The sequence below is a fragment of the Cebidichthys violaceus genome, unplaced genomic scaffold, assembly GCF_023349555.1.
Source record: "Cebidichthys violaceus isolate CVI_PGR_0920_01 unplaced genomic scaffold, fCebVio1.0.p SCAF_2, whole genome shotgun sequence".
NCBI classification, from domain to species: Eukaryota; Metazoa; Chordata; class Actinopteri; order Perciformes; family Stichaeidae; genus Cebidichthys; species Cebidichthys violaceus.
The window spans coordinates 13,975,435-14,000,261 of record NW_027176372.1 but is presented as its reverse complement, the minus strand read 5'-3'; the positions used below and the strand labels follow the sequence as shown (position 1 = coordinate 14,000,261).

The following is a 24,827-nucleotide window of genomic DNA, read 5'->3' as shown; positions in this document are numbered from 1 at the left end:
CTGACTGGCTATGATTTGAATGTGTAAATGATAGACTTTACTCCAGTTTATCCATAGTAAGTTGATTAGGCAGATATCAATGTTCAAGTTTTGTTGCATTACATTTTCCACATAAGTCTAAATGTTAGAAGAGATTGAGGACACGCTGTCAAGTTCATAATGCAAACCTGCATCCGTCTTCCTCCTCACACTCTTTTCCTCATGTGCAGGTGTGGGGAATGCTTTGGAGGGGGGCCGGGGCCGCGCAGGGACCAAACTCTTCCAGGATTTCCAGGTGCTCAGCAGAATCTGGACCCATCCCTGGTGCCTTCAGCTGGACTACATCAGTAAAGAAAACAGGGTAGGGCTCGGGCAGACGAGACCAAACCGCACTAAACACCAACTCAAAAGCTGGGAATACATTAGCGCAAATCTCTCACACACACACACACATATATACACACACACACGCACACACACACAGCGGGAAAACAATAGAAACTTAGTGCTGACAGGTCGTGCAGCAGGGGAGAACGGCACGCTTCTTGACACTGCAGCAGAAATTTTCCCATATGCATCATTTCTGCTGCCCACGATCCAGCTCTGTTGGGTTGACCTGTATCGTCGCACAGACTCACACGTACACTCTCTTGCAGGGTTTCTTTGACGAGGACAGCATGGACGAGTTCATCGCTTCAGAAACAGAAGAATCGTCCATGAGTATGACCTCTGAGGACGAGAAGGCCAAAAAGTAAAATAAGATTTCACTCCCATTTCCATTTTTGTTGTACATTCATACATTGATGACCTCATTTAACTGCCCTTCTGTTACTCTCACTGACCCCGTCTCTTCCACCGCTCCTCCTTCCTAATAGGAAAAAGAAGCAAGGGAAGGGAAAAAAGAGAGGCTCTGATGACTCGGACAGTGATGACGTGGAGGTCATCAAGGAGTGGAACACCTGCTCTCGGGGCAAAAACGGAGAGAGTCGAAGCAGACCAGAGATTGTAGAAGAACGTAAGTTTGTTCCACACATACAGGAATATCTGCTCAGAATGATTACTCTTAAACACGTAAACGTAAACTAAAATCAAGACAGCAGGTTTTAGGAACTTCACTGAAATTACAAAGAATTTAATTAATGACATTCTTGTTTTGGCAACTAACATCTGCACATACTGCAGCTGTAGCACAGCAGAGGAACATGTAATAGTAAAGCTCTGTATTGTAAGCTTGATGCCTTGAAGTGTGTTGTGAGACAATACAGACTGCATAAAGACTAACCTGTAACTAATCCGTGCATCACAAACAGCCCGGCCCGCTAGCTCAACACCAGGTAGTCCCACTCACGACTGGCACAAGGAGTTTGTCGTTGACGCCGACGCCGAGATCCTGGAGCACTCTGGGAAGATGACGCTCCTGTTTGAGATCCTGCGCATGGCAGAGGAATTGGACGAAAAAGTGTAAGTGTCTGTATTCTACATGCAAATAATATCCTTTTTTAGCCTTTTATGTTATACAGTGTTTGGATTAATCAGAGGGACCTGTAGCTTTGGTGAAGTGACACTGGTGCATCTTCTGTCCTCTTTCGTCATCAGGTTGGTGTTCAGTCAGTCTCTCATCTCTCTGGACCTGATCGAGGACTTCCTGGAGCTGGCTTGCAGAGCTAAAGATGATGAAAAAGTCTCTCCATACAAAGGTGAATGTCTGCAGGGCCTCTAATTCCAGAAGTTCTCATTGTACACAGTCCATGTGTTAACCGTACGCCTATGATCAACTTCCCTCTTTAATGTCATGATTTGAATGGTTGCTTTTGGTTTCATGATGTGCTAAAATACATACAGCAATTTTCAATATTCTAAGCCAGCTACTGACTTATGGATCTTGTGGAGCCCAGTTGTGTCTCACGGTTCACTTTTGTGGTTTTACACTGTCTTTGAACTGACTCAACTATGTGTGAGATATAAAAACCCCCCGTTAACATTAGCTTTGGAGAAGTATTTTCATATGGAGATGCAGGTTTCACACTTGTAAGAGAAACCTCATGCAACATGTATTTTTGTACACGCTGGTGTGCTTATTACCCTTAAACACACACACACACACACACACTCACCGCCGCTGGTGTAAGGTCATGTTCCTAATTAAACTCCAGCAGCTGTTTTTACTTTCATTTTGAAAATGATTAGACCTTGACTTTTTATTCTACAAAAAAATGTTTGCTCAAGGGTTTGTAATTTGTAATGAAAAGATCACAGTGCCGTAATTGGAAACATACTGACATGTTGGTTATGAAGGCTGGTAGGGGGTTGGCCATCTTGAAAGCTAAACACGGCTGGCCTCTAACCAACACAACAGTCTATCCGCTGTCTACTAATACCCAAACCAAGTCTTTTTGTCAAGGAAAAGGCCAAGTTGATGGTGACACGTGTGGTTTTGAAGGTTTTGTGAAGCATAGCTGTAGATGATGAGCAGCCGTATAAGATTTCTTAACTGTAATATGTCTGTGAAGGTGAAGGCAAGTGGTTCAGGAACATTGACTACTATCGTCTGGACGGCTCCACCAACGCCACCACCAGGAAGAAGTGGGCTGAAGAGTTTAACGACACCACTAACATCAGGTATTATACTGTTTAATTTTAAGCAACACAGAACAACAATAATAATGGCAAATTACCAAATGTTTGATGCTTAAAATGAAAATGGTTTCATCATGCATTTAAAAGCACTAACTCTACGCTCTCTCTTCCCAGAGGTCGTTTGTTCCTAATTTCAACGCGAGCCGGCTCTCTCGGTATCAACCTGGTGGCAGCCAACAGGGTCATCATCTTTGACGCCTCCTGGAACCCTTCCTACGACATCCAGAGTATCTTCAGGGTCTACCGCTTTGGTCAGATTAGGACCGTTTTTGTGTACAGGTTCCTGGCCCAGGTGAGCTTCTCAACCCGTTTTGGTACTTAAGCTGTAATTCTTCTTTCTTGGCTGTCTTCTCATTGTATCCTCTTCTTCCAGGGTACAATGGAGGAGAAGATTTATGACCGGCAGGTAACCAAACAGTCTCTGTCCTTCCGGGTGGTGGACCAGCAGCAGATTGAGAGGCACTTCACAGGTGTGGAGCTGGCAGAGCTCTACACCTTTGAGCCAGACATGCTGGATGACCCCTCAGGGAAGAAGAGCAAGAAAGCCACACCCATGCTCCCTAAGGTAAACATGTACATACATATATGCCATGTATGCTCTTAAATTGTTCAATTCGCTGTTGGACCGAGCATATTTTTTACATTACATTTTGAATAAATCCAACATCTTATTGGGCTTTGACGAACCATTGACTGAGATTTCATGGTTTTCTTTAGACTGATCCCCCAAGGAAATGCAGAATAGAAGGCTGAAACCTATTAACAGTAGTAAAATATTTCCCCTTCAACAAACATGGCACAGAATGCCAGTTTAAATGCCAAGCTTGTTTTTCCCAAACTTGCACCAAGCAGTATGTTGTTCCTTTTTGAAGTTCAGCACTTCTGTGATAAACTTCAGGGATAAACACAATGCCAGCTTGTATCCAACTTGACCTGTCCGGGATCCGTTTCCTTTCATAATCCAACGCTCACCTTTTCTCCCCTTAATGTAGGTGCTGTGTCACTATTTGGGCCCCCTGGGGTTTAATAAGAACACACAGCCCTTACATGGGCCATCCAACCCCGCACAGCTGCAAAGATCTGTGTGTTTACTGCTATTTACTAAATAGTCTTCTCATTGCAACACTGCTTCTGCCCCGTTATAAACCTGCACTCCTCTTTTTTTCATTAATTCCCTGCTGTCTTTTTACTTCTCTGTTGATCTTTGAAATACTCCCATCCTTTCCCACTTCTTCCCTTTTTTTTCATTCCCTGAGCTTATTCAGATCATCATCATTTAACTCTTTGTTTTGGTTTGACCTGAAAGCTGTAAACAGAATGGTGAAAAGAAACACTGCGTATCAAACTCGCTCGCTCTTTCAACGGACAGTCGAGAGGCCTTTCGGTGCACCTTGATGGAAAATCTGTTTTCCATTTCCACTGTCAAAAGATCTTTCCCGCTATCCCCTTCATGGGCATTAACAGGTAGGAGCGCTGCATGGATCCACTCAGCCGGCAGCCGATATCATCGCTCTCACCATCCATATTCCTTTAAACCAGGAATAGCTCTACTCGCTGTGCAGCGGAGCACAGTATGAGATTTCGAGAGGAAAGATGTGTTCATTGAGCCGCGGCCTGTTAGATGTGTATGATCTTTTAATGAGCCCGGTGACATTTATGTGACACAGTATTAAAGACGGAGAGGCTGACAAGCTCTTTAACAAGCTGACCTGTTTTGGCCACGGGGTTAACTATGATGTGGCAGCAGGGCTGTAGTAGTACGGAAGGAATTTGCCGTCTGGAATGATGTGAAGATGAGTCAGACGCCCTCCATCACTTTCAGCCAACAGCGCTCTGCACAGAAGGAGAGAATGATCGGAGCCACGGCAGAGAGAGTTTTGTACTTCTTCTCAACTCTTCTCACTGGGAAGTGCTGTTCTCCCTTCCAGACGGGGAATATTACTCTAAAGCTGGGGTCACACAGGCCGCTAAGGCAGTTTTTGATATTTACGCTTAAGAAGCACTTATTTTTGGTCCCATCTTTTACTTGTGTAAAGCCTTGTAGTAAAGAAGCTCTTTAGATTCTCTATCACCTACCTCTTCTTCGGTCCCCCTTTATGTCTACTACCTGCCAATATCCTGCCATGGTTATCTTCTCTCTCCTCCCCATAGTCCTTACTGATGTCCTCACTCTCTTCCCCGTCCACCATTACACCATCTGTTGGCCTAACTCGCCACTCTCTCAGAATGTTCAAAGCGAGCTCGGTAAAGTTGTTTTTTTCTCCCTCTGGCCTAGCCTGCATGATGAAGGGTCATTATTTAAACCCCTCTCTTAAAGATGTCTCTGCACTCTTCAGAGAAAACTAATTGGAGACAAAGGAAGCAGGAGCACTTCCTCCTAATGACAAAGAAGGTCCTCGCAGCCCCAGACATGAGACTTCTGACTCCCCACCCATCCTGAGCCCCCCACCCACCCACCCACCCACCCATTTCTAGTTAATCACACTTGTCCCGTCCAACTAGCATGGGACCACTAAAGTTTTTGGCCAATTTTTGAAACAACTCTGCAGCGTTCTTTACAAATGTTGCTGCATTCTGTGTTTTTGTGGGTCAAGCTGGCAGGCTGTGGGCGTAGCTCAGTGTCTGTGCTCTCAGCAGGTGATGGCTGCAGTGGTCGTTAGGCTCCGTCAGGTACGCTGAAGGGCTGTGGGGAGGCTGCACTCGAACCACAGTGCAGACTGGAGCAATAAGCCACACCATGCTTGTCTCATTAGGGGTAGGAAGTCACTTTGACCTGGAAAAAAAAAAATCCTCAAAGCTTTCTATATCAGCATTATATACCAGTCCATGATGTTCAGTGGATCACGGGGGTTATTTTGTGCTGAAAGTTTTGTAAATTTGTTTTCTGGGCTCCCCACCCTCATCTTGCCATGGCCCAGCATTTCCTGCTTTCTGGTCTCAGACTACCGCCTTTGGAGATATCGGTGTCTCTGGCTCGTATAAGATGAATCTCTGTATGGTTGTTGAACTTCGTAATGTGAAGTGGGGGTTGTTTGTACCGTTTGTTGCCGATTTTATTTAGCTATGCTGTTTTTATGTTTTTATTGTCAGTGAGCAGAAAAAAGTGAAACGCATCACAAGATAATAAAATGGACTTAGAAATGCAGTCGACAGTGTTGTTGAACTGAAGCCCTACAAAGATGCCTACATTTTGATGGGTCTTAAGTCGGCAGTATACTCCGGAGTTGTCTGATGATCGCACACCTTCTGATATCCCCTCACACCTTTCCGTCATTGAAATTGGGGCTCTGTATCCGACCCATATCTTTATCCTCTCTGAAACCAACAATTCGCCATTCACACCCACTTTGCGTCCTAATTGGCCAGCTGTGCAGGGCTGAGAAAGTAGCCGGGGTTTGAACTTCTCTCTCTACTTTTCTTATTAACTATTTCTGTCACTTTTCATTTGTGCAGATACTGTGAATACCCTCCAGAAGAGACTGTCTGTCTGAAACTGTGTGGCATTATATCCGCATTTAAGCAATATTGGATCTCCCCCTCTCTATGACGGCAGGCTTTTCACCCCGCCTTCCAGTGTGCCCGTTCGTAGCAGCTATAAACAATCACAACTTATGAACCACTTATTTTAAAGCATAATGCGGCCCTTAGTCTGTAGCACATCTCATGAGAAACAGCCGAACCTGGCAACTATAAGCCTGGCCAGTCAATAGGGAACAACACCTCGCCACCTCTCCACTCCCACACCTTGTGATCAACTACAACTAGTGCACAGCCTGCTTCTCACTTAAGATTTAGCCACAAAATTATTTCCTTTTTCTGTTTTTACTTTTCGCCTCCCAGTAAAGTTCCATTGTTATGCTCTAATGGACTCTCTGTGAATCCCCCCTGACTTGCCCGTCCAGCTTCGTCTGGCTGGTCCTGGTAGCGAGCTCTTGTAGGAATACACCCCCCTACTGCTGCTGCTAGCTGAGGCTTGTTTTTATAGGAATGTGCTATGTTTATTGTCTTTGTTTAGCCCTTTGTGACATGCATGATTTTGTTTCTTTGTTAATTGACTGACAGCTAGATAAACCCCGTGACTTGTATGCAGGTCCTGGAGGGTGTAAAGACAGCGTGGTCCTGAGGTTAGGGGCCTCCTGATGTCGGGCACAGCGCCTGTAGTTGAGTGCGTCTCTGAGAAACTGTTAAGAGCGGGCCAGTAGGGTTATGTGTATCATTGGTGTGCTGCTGGGCGAGAGAGAGTTTTGACATGCTATGTTTAGGTATTACAAATATCTCAGCCACTCACATTCCTGCTGTCGGGATCCTGTTTTGTCCCCCACTGTTGCTATGGTTAACGCACCTGTCCGTCAAAAGCAGTTTTTGGCAGTGACAGACGCTTTGAATACATTCAGAAACTCCTGGACAACACAAGTAACTAGTTGCTATAGTCGGACGAGTGGGGGTTTCTGTCACTTTGCCACTTTCAGGCTGATTTTCTTCTTCATATGTTTTTTATCCCATCTCCCCAACTTTCACACTTGCACATTTAATTCCTTCTTTGTAGTGTTTTTCTCTGTAAAGTAGAGGTTTATTGTTGTGGCAGTGACAGAAATAGACCCATGGCTGTAGAAGCACGGTTAAAGCAGTCTCTGCACAATAAGTGGCTGTTTAGGTGCAGGAAATTGGGTTAACATGGTTGAGAATGTTCTCAGCGCGAGAAAATATTTGATATGGATGCCAAAAACCCTGGCTCTTTAATTGCATCAGACCTTTTACAGTTAAGCGTCACCTAAAGTCTATTGGTAGAGTACACGTCGGTGCACGTGCCAAGTTGTAAAGTCTACATGAGGCCCACTTTTGTTGACTCCCAAGTTTTCATCTTTTTGATGTGAGAGCTGCTGAGTTTGAAAACTGCTTTACATCATTTATGGACTGCTGGCAGTTTAGACATTTTCATAATGTATACAAGAAATTGGCTGAAGGAGTGAATAAATTGTTCTCTCAATGGAAAGGATTTCATACTGTGGTGAATGTCATGAGTGTCTGATGCCTTGTGTGATTAGTATACTAATTATATATTTTTTTCTCTGCTGACACTTTATTTTTGCTTTGTTTAGCAGTCGGCTGAAGTCAAGACTTGATGGCACGTTTGCAGACCCTTTGTTGAATAAAAGGCATTCTATTTGCACAAAAGTGCAGTTTAGAGTCAAGACAGAAGATTATCAGCCATCATTGAGACTGAAGCTGCTGAGATTCTTTGGTCTTAGCTGCGAGTCTAGAGCTTATCCTCAGTCGTGCTGCTCCCCATGTTTTTGTAAGAGGGGTAAGAAATACAGAGTCAAGTTGAAGGGGGTAGTTTCCCTCTTTCTGTCGGAGCGTCTGCCCACCCAGCATCTCTGACGTTCTCTCCTCCCCTGCAGTAAAGTGGGAGGCTTCAACGTGTCGCTCCATAAGGATGACAATAGCCCAGGTCAGTTTACCTACTGTCATTAGTGCTGGCTCAGGACACACGCGCACACACTTTTAGCACACTGGTAAAGGAGAAGGACCGGACCACCCGAGAGCCTTTGCTGGTGGGGGATTACCCGGGTATCCCAGAATGCACTGGGTTCCAGTGTGAGCATCTGTACTGTCATTTGACCTGCAGCTCCACTGACCCGTGACCAGGTGCACAGTCAAAAGTGCTCCTCTTTCATGCATTTGAATACAACCTACACACAGCTTTCATTCCATACATAGTTTAAATGTTAGTAGTTAACAGTAAACTACAGCATTAACCAAATTTTTTTTACCAAGTCTGACTTTAGTAAGATTTTTACAGATGAGGTGAGCAACTGGGGTATTTTTCACAGTATGATGTTTATGGAGAAGCTGCCAGTTCTTGTTGTGGCGTTGTGTCTGTTGGCTGTAGTTCTACCTGATTTTAAAATGAATACAGCTCAATCTGTTTAATTAGGAATCAACTGCAAGCTGAAAAAAATATTGCAGCAATTGGTTTATCATTTTCAAGCGATGGAAGTTTCTAATTCAGTGACGTAGAGGGCTGTTTGTTTTTGTGTCGTAGTCAAAAGTACCTGCCAACCCTCTCCTACTTCAGACCAGACAACAGGCAAGGTATCTTTTATGGGGAACTGACTAGTCATCTTATTATCGTTATTGTCACCGCAGAGTCAGATTTGAACTTTGTCAAACGATGCGATCGTAACAATTTCTGCCGTTTCCTATGCTGGCATCTACGGTGGCCTTTATGTGACCTGTTGCTCACCTGTGTTGGCAGAAAAGAACAGGATTGATGCCAACGGGCTCTTGTGTGCTTTTATACCCTAATTAGAGAGCAAAGCAGCAGTTGAATTGCTTGCAGTGCTGCTGCTCCGAAATGTCTGGTTGTTCAGTGGTGGCCTGGTTCTGTCCTGATTGAGTGTGATGGCAGAGAAACATCAACATGCGTCAGTGAGGAGCATCATCAGGTTCAGTATGTAGGTGTGCAAGTGTGCTGCTCCTGCCTGTTTTAGCCACCTTATCTGTCACTGTCTAGTTGTAAGACCTAAAAATAAGTTCTTCTATTTTAGTGCAGCTCACCCCCCCCCCCCCCCCCTTATTCTAGGGATCCAGTTTCCCTCTGTCTGGTGTTTATTTTCAGTTTATTCAATAGAGGTCTGCAATCACTGCTTAATTTTCTAGTGTTGGTGTTTCTTTTTTTCCTCCTTTAATACCAGCGACATCTATGATTAATTTAGTTAACAACGCCTCACTAATTGTCACAGTTCAAAGTGAGATGAAGAGAGGAAAGCAGAGCCCGTCTGTGAGTTGGCCGGGGTGGAGGTTAATGATGCAACTTCTGTATAACGATGTTTCCAGATTGCAAAGGTTCAGCTTAATGTAAATTCAAGACAAAGAAAAGCAAACGTGCTGCAGGGGGAGAAATCTAAACCATGTTTGCGTGAGCAGAGCCTGGTCTAGCTCTCCTAATTTTACTCAGGTATTGTTTTTCAATAACACTGTAGTCATGGAAGCCAGAGAAAGAAACTTCACTTGTTTGTTTATTTAGTTTTATGTGGTTTAGTTTTATGTGGTTGATTCTTCAGGTCCTTCTAATCCTCCTTACAGGGAAGTCTGATGTTTTGTTTTTTTTCTCTAAAATCCAAACATTAGAAGCGAGATGAGGTTGGATTTGTGTGTTCAGGTCTTGGTGACCTATTTGTGGTGTTTGTTGCAGTAACAATGCAGGTGTACACAATCTAACTGGTGCCTCATTATTTAATATGAACGTGAAACTGCTATGTGCAGGATGGATACAGAACTAAAATCTTGTTGCTCTTTAAACCAAAGCAATGTTGCCCAGTTGTTGAGACACGCATGTACTGTGGTTGCAACATCCGTAGTTCATTTTGGGGATCTTTGTCATTCTCTTTTTTTATCCCTCATTTCCTGTCTTCTTTCTACTTTTGACTACTAATGAATTTTTTTTAACTGAATTGATTTTAAAATGACAATTTAAAGTCTTGAGAGGAAATATTGAGGCACACATCGAGAAATTTGAGTTGGGTTTCAATCCACCTATGTATTGAGCTAAAATCATTTTTCCACGTTAAAAAGTTTATGTGCGTCTCAGGTAGAGCTGTCACAGCGTTGGTTGAGTCTGGTTGCTATGATACAGAATATCCGGGGCAGTAAAAATGTTGGCACAAGGTAGATCGATTACTTGCTCTGGAGGAAGGGAAGGCTCAGACATGTAGGGAGAGAGACCTTGCCAATCTATGTCTACGAATTTGCTGAATAAAATTTTTTAGCACTTTCACATGTAGAACGTGACGGTTGTTCTTTGTGGTATTTGTCCCGTGTTAAAAAGGGGCAGTTTTACCCAAAGTTGTTCATACTGGCGATTTAGAAATCACTTCCTAATGCGCTTTCAGTTAAAGTGATTGGGGGGGAACCTGTCCTTAAATTGATGTGCTGCCATTAGCGGCATAACGTTAGCCAGACAGATCAGTGACGGTATGTGCTTTTTCTTGCACACAAAACGTCCCGTTTTACTTGAGTAACGTTACTGGTGGCATATTTACTAAGTGAAGCATAACGTCATGAACGAATAAATATACAGTAACCGCCATTACTTAGATTCTCCTTCAGAGCCATCTCTCCTTGTCCCAATGAGGACATTAAACCAGGCTGCAACCTCCGGTTCTGCCGAGGGAGGCCACGTGTCTTAAAACATGCATACTGACCAGCAGGGGGCGACTCCCCCGGTTGCAAAAAGAAGTCCGATTGTATAGAAGTCTATGAGAAAATGACTCTACTTCTCACTTGATTTATTACCTCAGTAAACATTGTGAACATGAGTTTATGGTCTCAATCTCTAGTTTCAAGTCTTCTTCAATACAGCATGATGATCATTTAATAAATTATGGTTCCTTTTAGAGTGAAATAGACCATAAAGCAGAGTATGCTTTAGGGCGGGCCTACTGTGATTGACAGGTCGCTGCCACTACTAGAGCCGTGTACGCCGTCAGTACGTCACTCCTCTGCATTCCAACTATGGTAACTTCCGTTTATCGGTAGCAAAAAATAACAAGGTGGCGACAGCCATAATCCAAGATGGCGACTGCAAAATTGCCGAACTCGAGGCTTCAAAACGGCCACAAACCAATGGGTGATGTCACGATGACTGCGTCCACTTCTTATATACAGTCTATGCTTTAAACACACCGTGACCCTTTCTGTCTTTGTGTCATCATTCTGCTGTAGGACCCCTTCCTGGCCGAGATGCTGCAGAACAATAAGGACCAGATTGTGTGTTACCATGAGCACGACTCCCTGCTGGAACACACAGAGTCAGAAGCCCTGAGCGAGGAGGATCGCAAGGCTGCCTGGGCCGAGTATGAAGCAGAGAAAAAGGTAGGCGAGGACAAAAAACAACAGACAGACGTGCATGCCACACACGTATAGCATATCCACCAGTTCCTTAATCAAAGGTACACACGTGCAGCATTTAGCCCTCGTGTCCATCATTCTCCAAATCATTGACTTCAAAGTGCAAGGTGAGCTAAGCGAGGCCCCGCTGTTATTCGTCAAGGTGTGTGTGTGTGTGTGTTGGATCTCTACAATCCTTTCATCACTTAGAGCAGATGACAGGGCTAACCTCCCCACTGCTGTGATTGTCATTTTGACCACCATCAAACTAGAGATCCACTATTCAAATCCCTGAGAGGTTGTCCAAACAGTGTACGCAGGTCCACCGACCTGAGGGACTTCTCTCCCCTTTCCTCCTCCATCTCCTCCCCCATTGTCCCCTCCTCCTTCTGGTGAGACAAATCAATGAGCAATTAGTGGGGTTTATTTGGAGACATGGTTGATGTTGTAAGAGACCAGGAGCAGGTCCCCCCCCCCCCCTCCCTGTGTAATCCTAGATTCTAATTCACCCTAATGATTATTTTTCCAACACACTCTCCCTCCTCTGCCCTCTGTGTGCCTTAAGCGGCTTTTCCACTCAGAGCTCCTCTGCTTTTCAAGAGAACAGAGGTTTCCCAGTCACCTGAGATCTTTGCCTTTGCATCACTGCAATCTGTACGTTTGCTAATGTACTACTTGTGCACTAAAGATGCACAAGTAGCCACGTTGTATACTCTGAGCTTTGTATGAGAAACAACTGGAAAGTAACCTGGCCTCTGCTAATGTCTTCACAACTTAAGGGTTGGCCGACAGTGGCCAGGAAAAGCTATGTGTATGAATATCAGATTTTCAACTCAGGAAATGGGAAAAACTGTGAGAACATGATCAGGCGCCCAAAACTAAACTGAACCCGGGAGCCCTCGACCTCACCGGGATGACTTCAGCTCGGTACAGAGCTTAGAGAGGCTCATGTCATAAATTTTTGGTTTTGGAAATGATTTTGTGTCTGTCTGAAGATGTATGAAGTCTGCAGAGCATCTGAGACTGCAGCTAAGGTCCAAGAGTGGCTGCTTGTTAATAGCAAACGCAAAAGTGAGTGTGTTTCTGCGTTTGTGTGTATGTGTGTGTGTGTGTGTGTGTGTGTGTGTGTGTGTGTGTGTGTGTGTGTGTGTGTTGTGTTTTTGAGGTTGTTTTGTACTGTTTAGTCCTGAACACCTGTCTATCTGACCAGGTCCAAAACTCCCCCCCACTGGCCCCCAACACACACACACACACACACACACACACACACACACACACACACACACACACACACACACACACACACACATACCGGATGGCCAGATTACAGGGCACAGGAAAACCATCTGCAGCAGAAGCTCAATTACACACAAACATCAGCATCCTGCTGGCCTTTACTGGGACAAGTCTGTTTACCTCAGGTTGACGTGATCTGTCGTCTCAGGTCAAACTCAGTGGTGGCACATAGCCTCTCCCATCATGCCCTTGGTGGCTCTTAACACCTGTCCAATCAAAATGCACTAATCCTGCTCTTCTCTTGAATTCCCCCCTCTGTCTCCGTCTTTCATCTCTCAGGGTGTGTTCATGAGGAACAACTACCAGTCGGCATACCCCCAGATGGACATGGGCAACTCCAACTACTTCAACTTCAACATAGCGGCTTTGGCCAACATGACCAACCAGCAGCTGGAGGTAAGTAATGAGCTCCACATGCCCCTCTCCTGCCTCGCACTCCTCCCCCCTCCTTCCCCCCACGGCATGGCGCCCCAAATTCCTCAGTCCCAACTGCTAATTGTGACAACAGTCTCTGAGCCGGCGCTCCTGGCTCTGCCCCGCTCCTCTGACCAGCAGTTCGTAATACGCCGTGTCTGGGGCAGCAGCTATTTATACACTGTGGCACATCTGAACAACGGAACGGATAAACGTTCCAAGAATATGTGTTTTTCAATGAGGACGGTGAAATGTAAAAATACTGTCTGCTGACTTCAATTCTTGTTACATTACAGTCATTTAGCAGATGCTTTTATCCAAAGCGACTTACAATAAGTGCATTCAACATTGGTAATCAAAAGAACTACTAGTCACCAGAAGTCATAAGTACGTCTTCTTTTCCAAACAAGCATCTAAGAGCATGAATCAGAGCATAACTCAGAGCCAAAGTACAAGTACAACAAGCTAGTATGAATACAATAAGTACTGAGTGGAAGGCTCAGGGTAGAACTTCCTGAAGAGGTGGGTTTTCAGCCTGCGCCGAAAGATGGGCAGCGACTCTGCTGTCCTGATGTCAGTGGGAAGTTCATTCCACCATTGTTGTCATGCCATGTAAGCAAATTTAAAATTGACAATTCAACCAAGATATTGCAGCATGACTGAAACCGGTACCCAGCAATGTATACGAGGCCCAGTGTATTTTTTGCACAAAATGGCCAACAGATGCCGGGTATCTCCACGCTCTTTTCTACCCTCATCTTCACCTCTTTACATTTTTAAAAAAGATTTTAAAAGTAAGAATGTTTCCACTGGAAACACCGGGCATTTTTGCAACTTTGTGAGACTACAGAGTGGAGACTACAGACTTAATGAGGCAACAGAGCTAGAGTAGCACATTTCAAAATACGTTAATTTTAACGACAATAGGATTTGAAAGAGAAAAAAAACGATTCTGATCATGAATGTTGAAGACAATAATTGGCCAGGCTGATAATGTGTTAACTCTTAGAAAATGTTTTTCTATTAATAGCCACAGTTATGTATCCATTGCTTTTTGGTAAAAATGAGAAAAGCTAACCAGTCCTCCCATTTGTCTTTAGGACCTTATAAACCAGGGACGACAGAAAGTCATTGAAGCAACAAATTCGCTGAAGACTGTGTCACGAGAGTCACTGGAAGATACAATCGCCAGACTGGTGAGTGATATAGTTCATAAGTCTTCTTAGAGAGGAATCTTTATTTGTCCCACAGAAGTGCCTTTTAATGAGGTCACGTTTTTGTATACAAGTGTAGTGATTTATAGTTTATGGTGGTTGAGGTTAACATGTGTGGGCTCCCCTCTCTCCCCACAGTGGAAGGAGAACCCAGCACTCACAGAGAGTCAGGTCCAGTCTCTGGCTCTGGGTCACCAGGCCAGTGTGGAGCTGGAGATTAAGCGCAGGGAAGCTGTGTACCGGGAAGTCCTCACCAGGCAACAGGCGGTAAGAAGGACATATGTATACGTTAGAAAATGTTATTGTATGATCAGTACTATGAACACCATGACCTATCTTCACATTTACTTTGGACATGGGGTATCTTGATTGTTCACATGTTACAAATTTAATTCTAGTTGTCTTGCTGTAGTTACTTGACCTGTCCCTCTATGCTTGTGTCTGTCCAGCTGATGATGTACGTGCAGAAGCTGATGACTAACAGGAAGGTGCAGGAGCAGCAGCTGGCCATGGCCAACCAGGCCAACTACCTGAACCAGCTGGCCATGCAGAACGGCATGATGGGAGTGGGAGGCGGCGGGCTCAGTCAGATGGACCTGGTGGGGCTTTACCAGCAGCTCCACGGCTTGGGCGCCCCTCAAGGCATGGGCAAGAATCCTGGGCCCTCCAAGGGCCTGTAGGCCAGAGGGACCCACATCTCCCCCCCCCCCCCACCCCCCCACCCCCAGTCAGCTAGCTGGCCCAGTTCTCTGTGACAAACGCACTGTGACACCACCGCTCAGAGCTCAATCCGGTGCACCAAGCAGAGAGGGTGGAGTAGTTTTGAAACTAGGCTGCTGTCCACTGGGGCCTCACGTGGGATAGACTCTCAGTTCTTTATTCTGTAGTTCACTGAGAGGAGGTGGAATATAGTGTATAAATGACTGTGTGAAAAGTGGTCAATTAGGCATTTCAACAGGAAGAAAATGTATATACCGCCTTAATGTTATTCAAGTTCTATATCTTCATTTTTCATGTATTTAAAGACAAATTTTACCCCCAGTGCTTTAAGCATTGTATTGTTTTTCTCGTAAAAGAGGGTGTCCTTATGGTTTGAATTCAGTTTTTTATACTGTTTTAAATGCCGAGGTAAACCTGAGTGGGACCAGTGTCGTCGGTGACGGGACTCACTGATGTAATGATTATTAGCCCCAGTAGATTCCTTCACCAATCTCTAACAAAGCAGACCGCTGATGGTGCTGCTAAGTCCTGCTCTTTTTTGGAGAGGTTAGAAGAAATTGATAAGTCAACAAAAGCATAAAAAAAATATGGCCTTATATTCATTTCCTAAAAAAAAAAAAAGCTCTGTAAAGATTTGAGATTTGGTTGAGAATATTTTCTATTATGCTTTTAAGTGTTTACATTAGTTGTCACTGAACATGGTAATGGAATGCTTGTGTTGTTCAAAACTGCCTGCCCGGTTTCCTATGACCTTTTTGTAACATCATTCTCATTGTCACGTGTTGTCTAGCATAGCACTGTGCGTCCTGTTCATTGCTTATGTTCCACTTGTGTTGATCCCAAGTTTGGGTGAGTGACTGGGTCTCACAGAGCACAACCAGTTCAGCCAGATATCACAGGGCCCAAATGTTTTCCCTTTACGTCGTCTGTCAAGTTTCGAGTTATGTGTTTTTTTTTCCCGGTGGATCTGATGGAGTAAAGAAGGAAATCTTATTCTATATCTGGTTGATTTGTGTCCTCTGCTTTGTGAGAAATGCCTTCTGGACACTAGTCCCAGCAGGCATGCACCCAGACTATCTGTATTCTACTTTGGCACATTTTTGCTTCTAAATGCTTAAACTGGTGTAGCTGTTAATCCAGAGGAATATGTACATTTCTCACAAAGAGATGTTGTCTCTAGTTGGCTCCTGTGTTTGCACAAGGTGTATTTCATAAACGTAAAGAAACCTTTTTGCCCTCTAAGAATGTTTTTGTGTTAGCAAATGCACCAACATTATTTGCCATGAATCTGATCTGCTATTATCTTGATAAGTATTTAATATAACATTTAATAAAGTGACCAAAAGGATGAGCAAGTCCTGTGTTTGAGTCATTTGTATTCTATGCATTCCTCGGCACTGACTGAATGTATTAAGAGGAATGTTGGTGGGAGATTTGGTCTTTCTGGTTAGCAACACAAACGGTTTTATACACCTGTATGAAAACATGTCTGAAAGCTGATACACATATTGGTAGTTAAGGGCCTAAAAATATCTGATAACCAAATATTTTCCTGTATTTTGGGGGCGTTTTATGCCTTTTTATCAGACTGTTGTCAGATGAAGATGAGAAGAAATGCGTGGAGAGAGCTGTGGAATGATACTCAGCAAAGGAATCAAGCCAGATGTATATCAGGGATGTTGTAGTTTACAGCCAGTATTTTAAACCTTCAGGACATGGACACACGAAATACAAGTTTTTCATATTGGTCCTATTGATTTGATTATTAAAGAATTGGGACCAAGAGCAGGACATTTGGAGACTAAAATGGAAATTTCAGTGCTCTGAGTAGGATTTATACAAGATGGACAGCTTTATTTTACCTTCCAACATAACCAGGTGAGCCGTTTCCCCTGCTTCCAGTCTTTATGCTAAGCTAAGCTAACTGTCTCCTTGCTCCAGCTTCATATTTATACTGATAAGAGAGTGGTATTGATCTTCTCATCTAATTCCCTGCAAGAAAGCAAAGCATATTTCCCCAAAATTTAGAACGCTCTAACAGTTGGAAGGCAGATAGCTGATACGTCCTGAGGCAGCGTCCCTGTATTTCACACCCTCCCACAGCACTAAGTGCCTTTTGTCCCACTCTCTCCTCCCTTCAATCTTTCATCTATTTTTCCCTCTCCTGGTATTGTTTTCATTTCTCAGTCTGCCAGGGTTTTCCCCTGCATGTCTTTGACTTTTCCATTCCCTCCCCCCCAGGGGAGCTTGCTCTCACAGCTTACAGATATCTGCCAGTGGAGAAACATTACAACTATTGCAGATGTTGAAATGTTGATCCCATCCCCTCTCAGCCCCAGATTACCACCACTCCAGGTTTGCGGCAGGCACATCCCTGCTGGTTCTCTGTGCAGCCGGCAGCTGTTTCTGTCCATTGAAAAGTCTGTAGTGGAGTCTGTGAGGCCCCTGCAGTGAACAACCAATCACTGCGCTAAACCCATGCTGATGTGTAAAGCCAATTAGGAGCCGGGATCCAGTTGCATAAGGAATCTGATTTTGTACGGTGGATGTAGGCTGACTAAGACCGTATGGAGACAGAGAGGGCCTGTGCACATTACTTGGTAAAGGGTTTATGAGGGCAAATTGGCATGGCATTGTATTGTGTTCTCCTCTGGGGAAAAAAAAATGCTGTATTTTTTTACCTCCATCTTTTAGAGAGCAGGAGAAAACGCAGTTATTGCATTTGAGGTATTTTAATCTCGATGAGCATGCAGCATAATATTGGTCTTACATCATTTTATCTTACAACTAATCAGCAAAGACTAAAGCGTTTTTGTCCAGACAAAAGAAAGCTACTTTTTAATGTCGCTAAACTGGGTCTGTTCATTATCAGGTGAAAACCACAAATGTCAACCTCATAGTGGCGCTTAAGGACAAGTCAGACGATCACCAATATCATTTAGATTTGTCTTCTGGGGACCACGAATATTTGTACAAGATTTTATGGCAATCCATCCAACTGTTGTTTGGACCAAAGCCCGACTGGCCATCCTGCTAGCTAGCATGGCTGAAAATCAAAGTAAAGAAATGCAACATTCACATAGATTCTATATCTGGTTTTAATTGGTACATCAGATTTTTTTCATCCAAGCAAAAATAGTCTCTCACAATGAGTTCTCAATAGCAGGACAATTTTATTGTCATGTTCATTGCAGTTTTTTTTTTGTTTTTTTTGTAATTTCAGTAGAATCTACAGTCCAGATAACTTCAAGTTCATTACAAAATAAAGTCTTTGCAATAAATAAATATATAGATTTATATTTATACTTTATATGTAGAAAATAAATATATTGTACATCTCATAAATAGGATCGCCCATATGTACACCTCAGCTGCTTGCATTTCTAGTAATGTTCCTGATAACATTACAAGTCGCCACCCTTTTTAAAAAGCCCATCACATTTCTTTACAACCACAGTCAGAGAAGTGCTTTTGTCCCGAGCTTAGTCGCTTGTTTTGCATACAATTCCTACACGACGCCGCTTGATATTTTATTTCAATGTGATGAATGAGATCGTTAGACTCCGATGATTACAAGGGAGACCGAGTGAGCCCACAGCTGGGACTGGGGATGTGCAGTAAGTGCTCTTTCATCTCTCACACATTCTTCTTAGAGATTTTATTCCCTTCTTTCATCTTTGATTTTGAAGTCGACTTAATAAAACTCCAGGTCGCCTTGTAACAGTTTGTTCTCTGACTCACAGACATTCTTCTTCTTCTTTAGTACCTGACCAATCCCGACCTGTCACTTAACATGCGTGTAGAACATAGTTTCTTCTTCTCCCATCTATCGCCGTGTACGTGGAATGTGCACTTTCTTACAATTAACAGTGCACGGCAAATGCACAATATGATAATCTGCAGTCCTCCCCGTAATTTTGGTCTCGTAAAAGTCCCTTCTTGGTGTTCTCACAGTCAGCCATTCACCCCCCCCCCCCCCCCCCCCCCAGCTTAGTGCTACTCAAATCCATTTGTCGTCACATGTCGCTTCAGTATCTACGCATTTACCTCTAAAAAAGTGGTTATTGAGAAAACACGCCACCTGATTTTGATCAACCCACAGCGGGGTCCATGTCCATGCAGTGGTTTTACAAGATAACCCCCCCCCCCCCGACATTCAGGAACATGCACAATGTTTATGTCAGTGCTTGGCAGTGGGCCGAGGCGCAAACAGAGTGACGTCAGGGGGAGCTGAGGGTAAACAGTTCTGTACCACGTCCAAAATATCCACAACAACTAGCTCCCTCTTCTCTTTTTTTAAAATTTCTGTTCCTCTGAATGTAATCAGTTCTCCAACTGTAAGCACTGGTCACCTGTCCTGGAACAGGTCCCTGTACGCCTGAGGGATCTTTTCAATCTCCACTGGCCTGGGTAAGAAGTGGGTGAGTTTCTGGTGTTTTTTAGTCCTGTTGCCCTCCCTGGGCGAGCCGTCTTTGTTCAGGGCCACGTAGTAGAAGCGTCCCGTGTCTGTGTGCTTGTACAGAGTTGAAGCGTAGGTGTTGTACCAGTTCTCCTCAAACTGCTCCCTGAACACGCATTCTGCTGTCAGCTTCTTCTGCAGGAGAGAAAACAACACATCAGTCAATCACTGAGGTCCTGCTTGTGTGCCACTGAGTGAGAAAAGAAGGAACATTTGCAACAGAGACATGATTTTATAGACGTAAAAAAAAAATGCAGCTGAGAATGAAACGGATGATGCCAGATTCCTCTCTTCCTGATGAGCTCTTTTATGTATTTCTTTATGTGTTGCAGACTGTGCCTGAAAACTGAAATGAACCCGTAGAAACTCATCAAGGCAGGTTGCTCATTATGACAAAAGAGGGGAAGTCATTACAAGCAGCTTTCCACTTTACGCCCCACACATATTCCTCAGACCTGTTAACCTCTCGTTGTGCATGGAAAACTATTCTCCTCCCTGTGATGCAACAACAGCGAGCGGGCGTACAATCTTCCATCGCTCTCTCACACTGTTACACACACACACACACACACACACACACACACACACCAGCTCTCAAAGCCTCGGTCTACACTGACAGAGCAGCGTGAGCTATGGCTGCAGGTTCAGCAGGTGAGAGTGTGCTGGCTGAGTGAGTGTGTGAGAACATTAAGAGACAGCAGTGCTGGAGCTGCTCTCCTGCCAAGACCAGTCAGTCATGCAGCAAGAGGGGTTGGACCCTCAGTCGAGTCAGCGGTATCACCCAGGAACCAAAAGGCCAAATGTGAGCCCCTTTCGAAGGGTGTCGCTATCTCCCACTCTCCCACATTCTCCCACCTTGGACTAGTTTGTTTTTTTTGGTTAGTACGATGTGGCTTCTCTACAAAGCAAGATAATGTTCATGATCGGTCTCTGTCGTTAGCGCACGTTACAGTTTTAGCAAGTGTTCTTTGCAAGAGTCTCGGTTTTTATTCCAGCAGCAATTTTGTTGATGAGCTGTCAGGCTCTGCTTGGCTGCGGCTATGTGGTGAAGCTGTTGTCTGTAAACACAACCCTGAGGGCACATGACTGGGCCAGCTCCATCCTAATAGACACACACACACACACACACACACACACACACACACACACACACACACACACACACACACACACACACACACACCCACCTCATTGGATCAAAAGCTTGTCAAGGTCTGGCGGTTGTGGGACGGAAGCACCCTTCTACCTGTTCCCCTCCCCCTTCCACCTCCTGGCCTCTCAGCTCCAGACAGACGTGTCTGGAGCTCCCCCTGTCAGTCAGGTGACTCAGTCAGGTGTGCAATTACCCCCACCCCCACAAATCACTGACTCCCACCATCAACCCCCCACACCCCCTCCGCCTCCCCCAGGGTCAAAGCTCCAGGATGCCAGACTCTGATAGCACGCGGTAACAATATCTGCACTTTCAACATAATGGCCGTGCTTAAAAGTAGCCTCTGGGAGTCTGGGCCCTGAGAGGCCCTCAGGTATTGCCCTGGGACACCTGATACAGGTAACCCTTGCATACTTCCCCTTCATTGTCTTTATCTCTTCCCTTTCCTCTCTCCCATGTCTCCAGATACCATCCACAAATGACAGAAAGTCAGCCAGGATGACATGAACCTAAATGTTCTCTAGATACTACGAACACAGGATATTCTTCTGTGCTTAACGCCGTAGTCCAAACTTGAGTCCAGCTGCGCACAGAGAGGTAATCGCCAATAGATTCACCCACAACACACATCCAGAGTCCAAACATTCCTGTCTCCACTTTAGGGAAATATGTAAATATTTCTGCATATCTCAAAACTAAATGAAGAGGTTGGTTTGCTCTCTAAAGCTGCTAAATCTGCTTTCCCTTGAATCCCTTCACATAAAAAAACAAGTGAAGTTTTTTTTTTTACATTTCTACTGTTGTTTTTGGTCATTATTTATTGGAGTTATTCTCTTTATTAATTTCCCTGTAGTGAAGGAAAGCCGCAGGAGAGGGAAGTATGTGACAGAGAGTGTGAGACCCTGTAAAAGAAACATATTTGTTTTGTCTCACTGTGGTTTTCCCATCTGCCACGTACGGGAACCTTGATAACAAACTGACTCTCAGACTGCTCCTGAAAACTTATTTTTGATAGCTCAGTACTGACGTATATTATAGAAGAAGAAAAAAGAGAAAAGAAAGTTGCATTTTGTGAGAGTGACTGTAAAACAAGTTGCATGTGTCGAGTGCCAGACATGTTGTGAATGAGACCCCGGGCTGCATGATGAGGGCGGAGTTGTAAATGAGAGGAGGAGGTTTTTTGACTCACCGACCCATAGAGCTCTCCCTTCTCATTCATGCCGAGGTAAAGTCCAACGTCCACCCCTCTGATGCTGACCAGACCCACAGCCAGACTGATGAACTCCAGGATACCTGAGGTCAAACACACACAATATATATATATATATATATATATATATATATATATATATTAAAAAAAAAAAAAATAGTGAGGAAAGCCCACAAACAGACACCCCTCCCCAGCAACAAGTGTGACAGCAGACCAGTCAAAATTACACATCCGTTGACTGGTTTTGGGAGCTTAATTTTTGCTTTGCTGCTCATTGTCGCAATAAATCCTGCCATGTGGCTTTTTAGTCACTATTATTCCTATATGTTAAAAAAACTGCTTGCATCTCCATTCTACTTTTGAAAAATTGCTGTTTTAAGGCCACTACATAACATACATTTTGTCATTGATTGCAGCAGAAAAGACACATGCATGGACTGGATGCATCAGAGAAAGATGTATTTGATTTTATAGCTTGCTTTTAAAAGTCTGCTCTTAAGAACATACATCAATCACAAAAAGTTTGTGGGTGTCTATAAATGTCTGCAACCTGTCTTTTGGGACTTCCCAGTAGCTACTAATAGAGACTGAGAAGCCACTTTTATGGAGCTGAGATCCATAAGTTGTCCGTAAGTTGTTTGGTGGGATGCTGACTCACTGGAAGTTACAGTAAAGTGAACATGTACTTCAAAGGCAGGGAAACAACCAGTACAATTAAAAGCTGTTGGCTGTTGTGATGCAGAGGTTAGTCAGAGGATCCAGCTGGCTGTGCCGGCTGGCAGAGGCCAGCGTGCAGCCACCTGGTCCCCATCTCCCCGACCTCATGTGATGCCAGAGGATGACAGAGAAGATCCCTCTAATTTTTTTTTTTTTTTGTGGGGTGAAGAGTGTGTTTCATATCCCTCTAATCAAATCCATGTCTTCCTTGCAGCTCTGACAAAGACCTTGCATTTGAAAAAACTAAGTGAAGCCAGAAACAAACACGCGGACCACCCATCCCTGTAAACCGGCTTGTTTTGGCTGAAGTCTGAACGTTAAACCTTCCCTGAATTCCGCAGTGGTCATGCTTTAATTTGGGGTTATTCGGCTCTTTCCGCAGCGAGCGAGACCGGCCCGCACCTGTGAGATGACTGCATGGATATGAGGCGCGAGACATGTGCGTATATGCCCCCCCGACCTCGTTTTGTTTATCGTTCTTCCGCGAGCCGCACCTCGCTCCATTTACATTAATATTACCAAATCTTCAGAGCTGAGCGCGCGCGCTAGTTGTAACTGTGACCGCGAGACGCGCGCGCGTACTGCTTGTTTGTGCCTCAGGAGAGACACCTGCCCCCCACGCGCAGCGGGGATTGTCAGAAAAAGGTGTGTGGCTCTGCTCTCCTGCGCGCCAGGTGACAGTGACGCACGAATGAGTATTCATTGGGGATGTGCGACAGGAAAAAGCCTCTTAATTAAACTCACTTCACCCACTACCTGAAGTGTTAGTAGATATCAGAACTGTAATTACATTTTGGAAATTGATAATTGTTTTCTCTACATTTCTGGATGCCATAGACGTATCTAACAATAATTGTGTTTGATAAGTTGTTGATGGTTAATTAATGAAAAAAAACTAGACCTATTTCTGTCAGTGGAGATGGACAAATTATGTGACATAATCTTCCATATTTAGAAATTCTCATACTTACTAAAAAAGTAAAATGTTGAAGAAATAGCCTCACCAAATCTGCTGTGGTCCTGTCTTGTCCCGTGCACGGTCCCATTGGGGAATATCTCCAGTTGAAAGCCGGTCCTGCAGTAGAGCTGCCGTCGCCTCAGGATCCCTTTGAGGTGCCCGAAATCCGTCGGCGACCCCCGCTGCAGCCTCCCTTCAATCTGCCCCAGCCGCTCATTCAAGCCCACTGGAGACTCCGGTAAAGGCATATTCCCGAGTGCCGGAAAGCTTTGTAAATCCAAGTCGAGTGTCCCCAGAAAACTCCCGACCTCTGCCATCGTGTGCACAGCTGTCAAATTAAGCGACGGCATTTAAAATGTTCGGTGGTTCAAGCTGGGAGAAAAGTTTACACCAAGTCCAAAGCGTACCCGGCGCGCCGTGCTCCTCCGAAATAGGCAGCGTCCTCTCAGTTTATTGGACGTCCTTTGCTATAATCATCAGTTTGATATCTCTGTTTATCAGATGGAAAGACTCTATTATATACATGCTCCCCACGCATTCTCACATTGGATATTCAAACACACAAGCCACGCCTGGCTGGCATCCCTTCTTACGCGCATCAGTTTCTTCACTGAATGTGTACTTTCAGTCCAACTTTTACCACCGATGATGCCGCTGTCTGTACTTTCTTGTCACCGCTCACGTAGAAAGCCGTATCTATCTTCCCGACTGAGCGAATCCGAGTCCAGCAGTGTCTTCTCACAGCTTCTGCGCTTCTGTTTGCGGTCCGAGGCTGTCTGATAAAACCTCATCGCCCATCCTCTCAGCAGGAAACTCTGGCAACAGTTTGTGGTGCATTAAAATGCGACGCAGATGTAGAAGAACCACATATCATCATTGCTCAAACACAAATGGCAGCTGACGCGAAGCCGAGAAGTTTACATTTATCATAAAGGTTAACAACCACTCCACCACAAAGGCAATCCTTAATTTGCTCTGACTGATTTTTGCTCACACCATGTCCTCTGCTGGAAACAAAAAAACAAATAGAAAGACAACCACAAAGCATCAGGCTAACGTTTAAGCCCATTAGATTATCAGAATAACCTGTGCATTTTCTCAGAGCAATCCAACCTCTTGCACAAGTATCAGTGCCAACCACTGGACGTTTTTCATGAGAGCATTTTCTCCACCTCCTT

At 44.4% G+C, this 24,827-nt stretch overlaps 2 protein-coding genes across 2 annotated transcripts in view; one reads left to right on the top strand and one right to left on the bottom strand.

The window, feature by feature from the left end:
- Positions 1-16,503, top strand: part of atrx (ATRX chromatin remodeler) — a 29,048-nt gene extending 12,545 nt beyond the window's left edge. Inside the window, exons 22-34 of the mRNA XM_068714571.1 lie at positions 210-340; positions 636-730; positions 855-994; positions 1,290-1,440; positions 1,576-1,676; positions 2,490-2,598; positions 2,731-2,908; positions 2,990-3,181; positions 11,344-11,493; positions 13,084-13,200; positions 14,319-14,414; positions 14,571-14,699; positions 14,882-16,503. Of these exons, the coding sequence (XP_068570672.1) occupies positions 210-340; positions 636-730; positions 855-994; positions 1,290-1,440; positions 1,576-1,676; positions 2,490-2,598; positions 2,731-2,908; positions 2,990-3,181; positions 11,344-11,493; positions 13,084-13,200; positions 14,319-14,414; positions 14,571-14,699; positions 14,882-15,112 (1,820 nt within the window). The 3' untranslated portion in view covers positions 15,113-16,503. The remainder of the gene's footprint in view (positions 1-209; positions 341-635; positions 731-854; positions 995-1,289; positions 1,441-1,575; positions 1,677-2,489; positions 2,599-2,730; positions 2,909-2,989; positions 3,182-11,343; positions 11,494-13,083; positions 13,201-14,318; positions 14,415-14,570; positions 14,700-14,881) is intronic.
- A 2,654-nt stretch (positions 16,504-19,157) lies between these two features.
- On the bottom strand, positions 19,158-24,068 carry fgf16 (fibroblast growth factor 16). Its single transcript, XM_068715405.1, has 3 exons — positions 23,696-24,068; positions 21,954-22,057; positions 19,158-19,746 (listed from the first exon to the last, which is right to left on the bottom strand). The coding sequence occupies exons 1-3, from the start codon at positions 23,997-23,999 to the stop codon at positions 19,501-19,503; spliced, it is 654 nt and encodes a 217-aa protein (XP_068571506.1). The 5' UTR covers positions 24,000-24,068; the 3' UTR covers positions 19,158-19,500.
- Between the last annotated feature and the right edge of the window lie 759 nt (positions 24,069-24,827).

Bases quoted from the DNA above. Each gene is read 5' to 3' on its own strand.
- fgf16 (XM_068715405.1), bottom strand. From the start codon at position 23,999: ATGCCGTCGCTTAATTTGACAGCTGTGCACACGATGGCAGAGGTCGGG. The intron at 22,058-23,695 runs GTGAGGCTATTT...GTTTGACCTCAG, and splicing joins ACAGGACCACAGCAGATTTG to GTATCCTGGAGTTCATCAGT. The intron at 19,747-21,953 runs GTGAGTCAAAAA...TCTCTCCTGCAG, and splicing joins AGGGAGAGCTCTATGGGTCG to AAGAAGCTGACAGCAGAATG.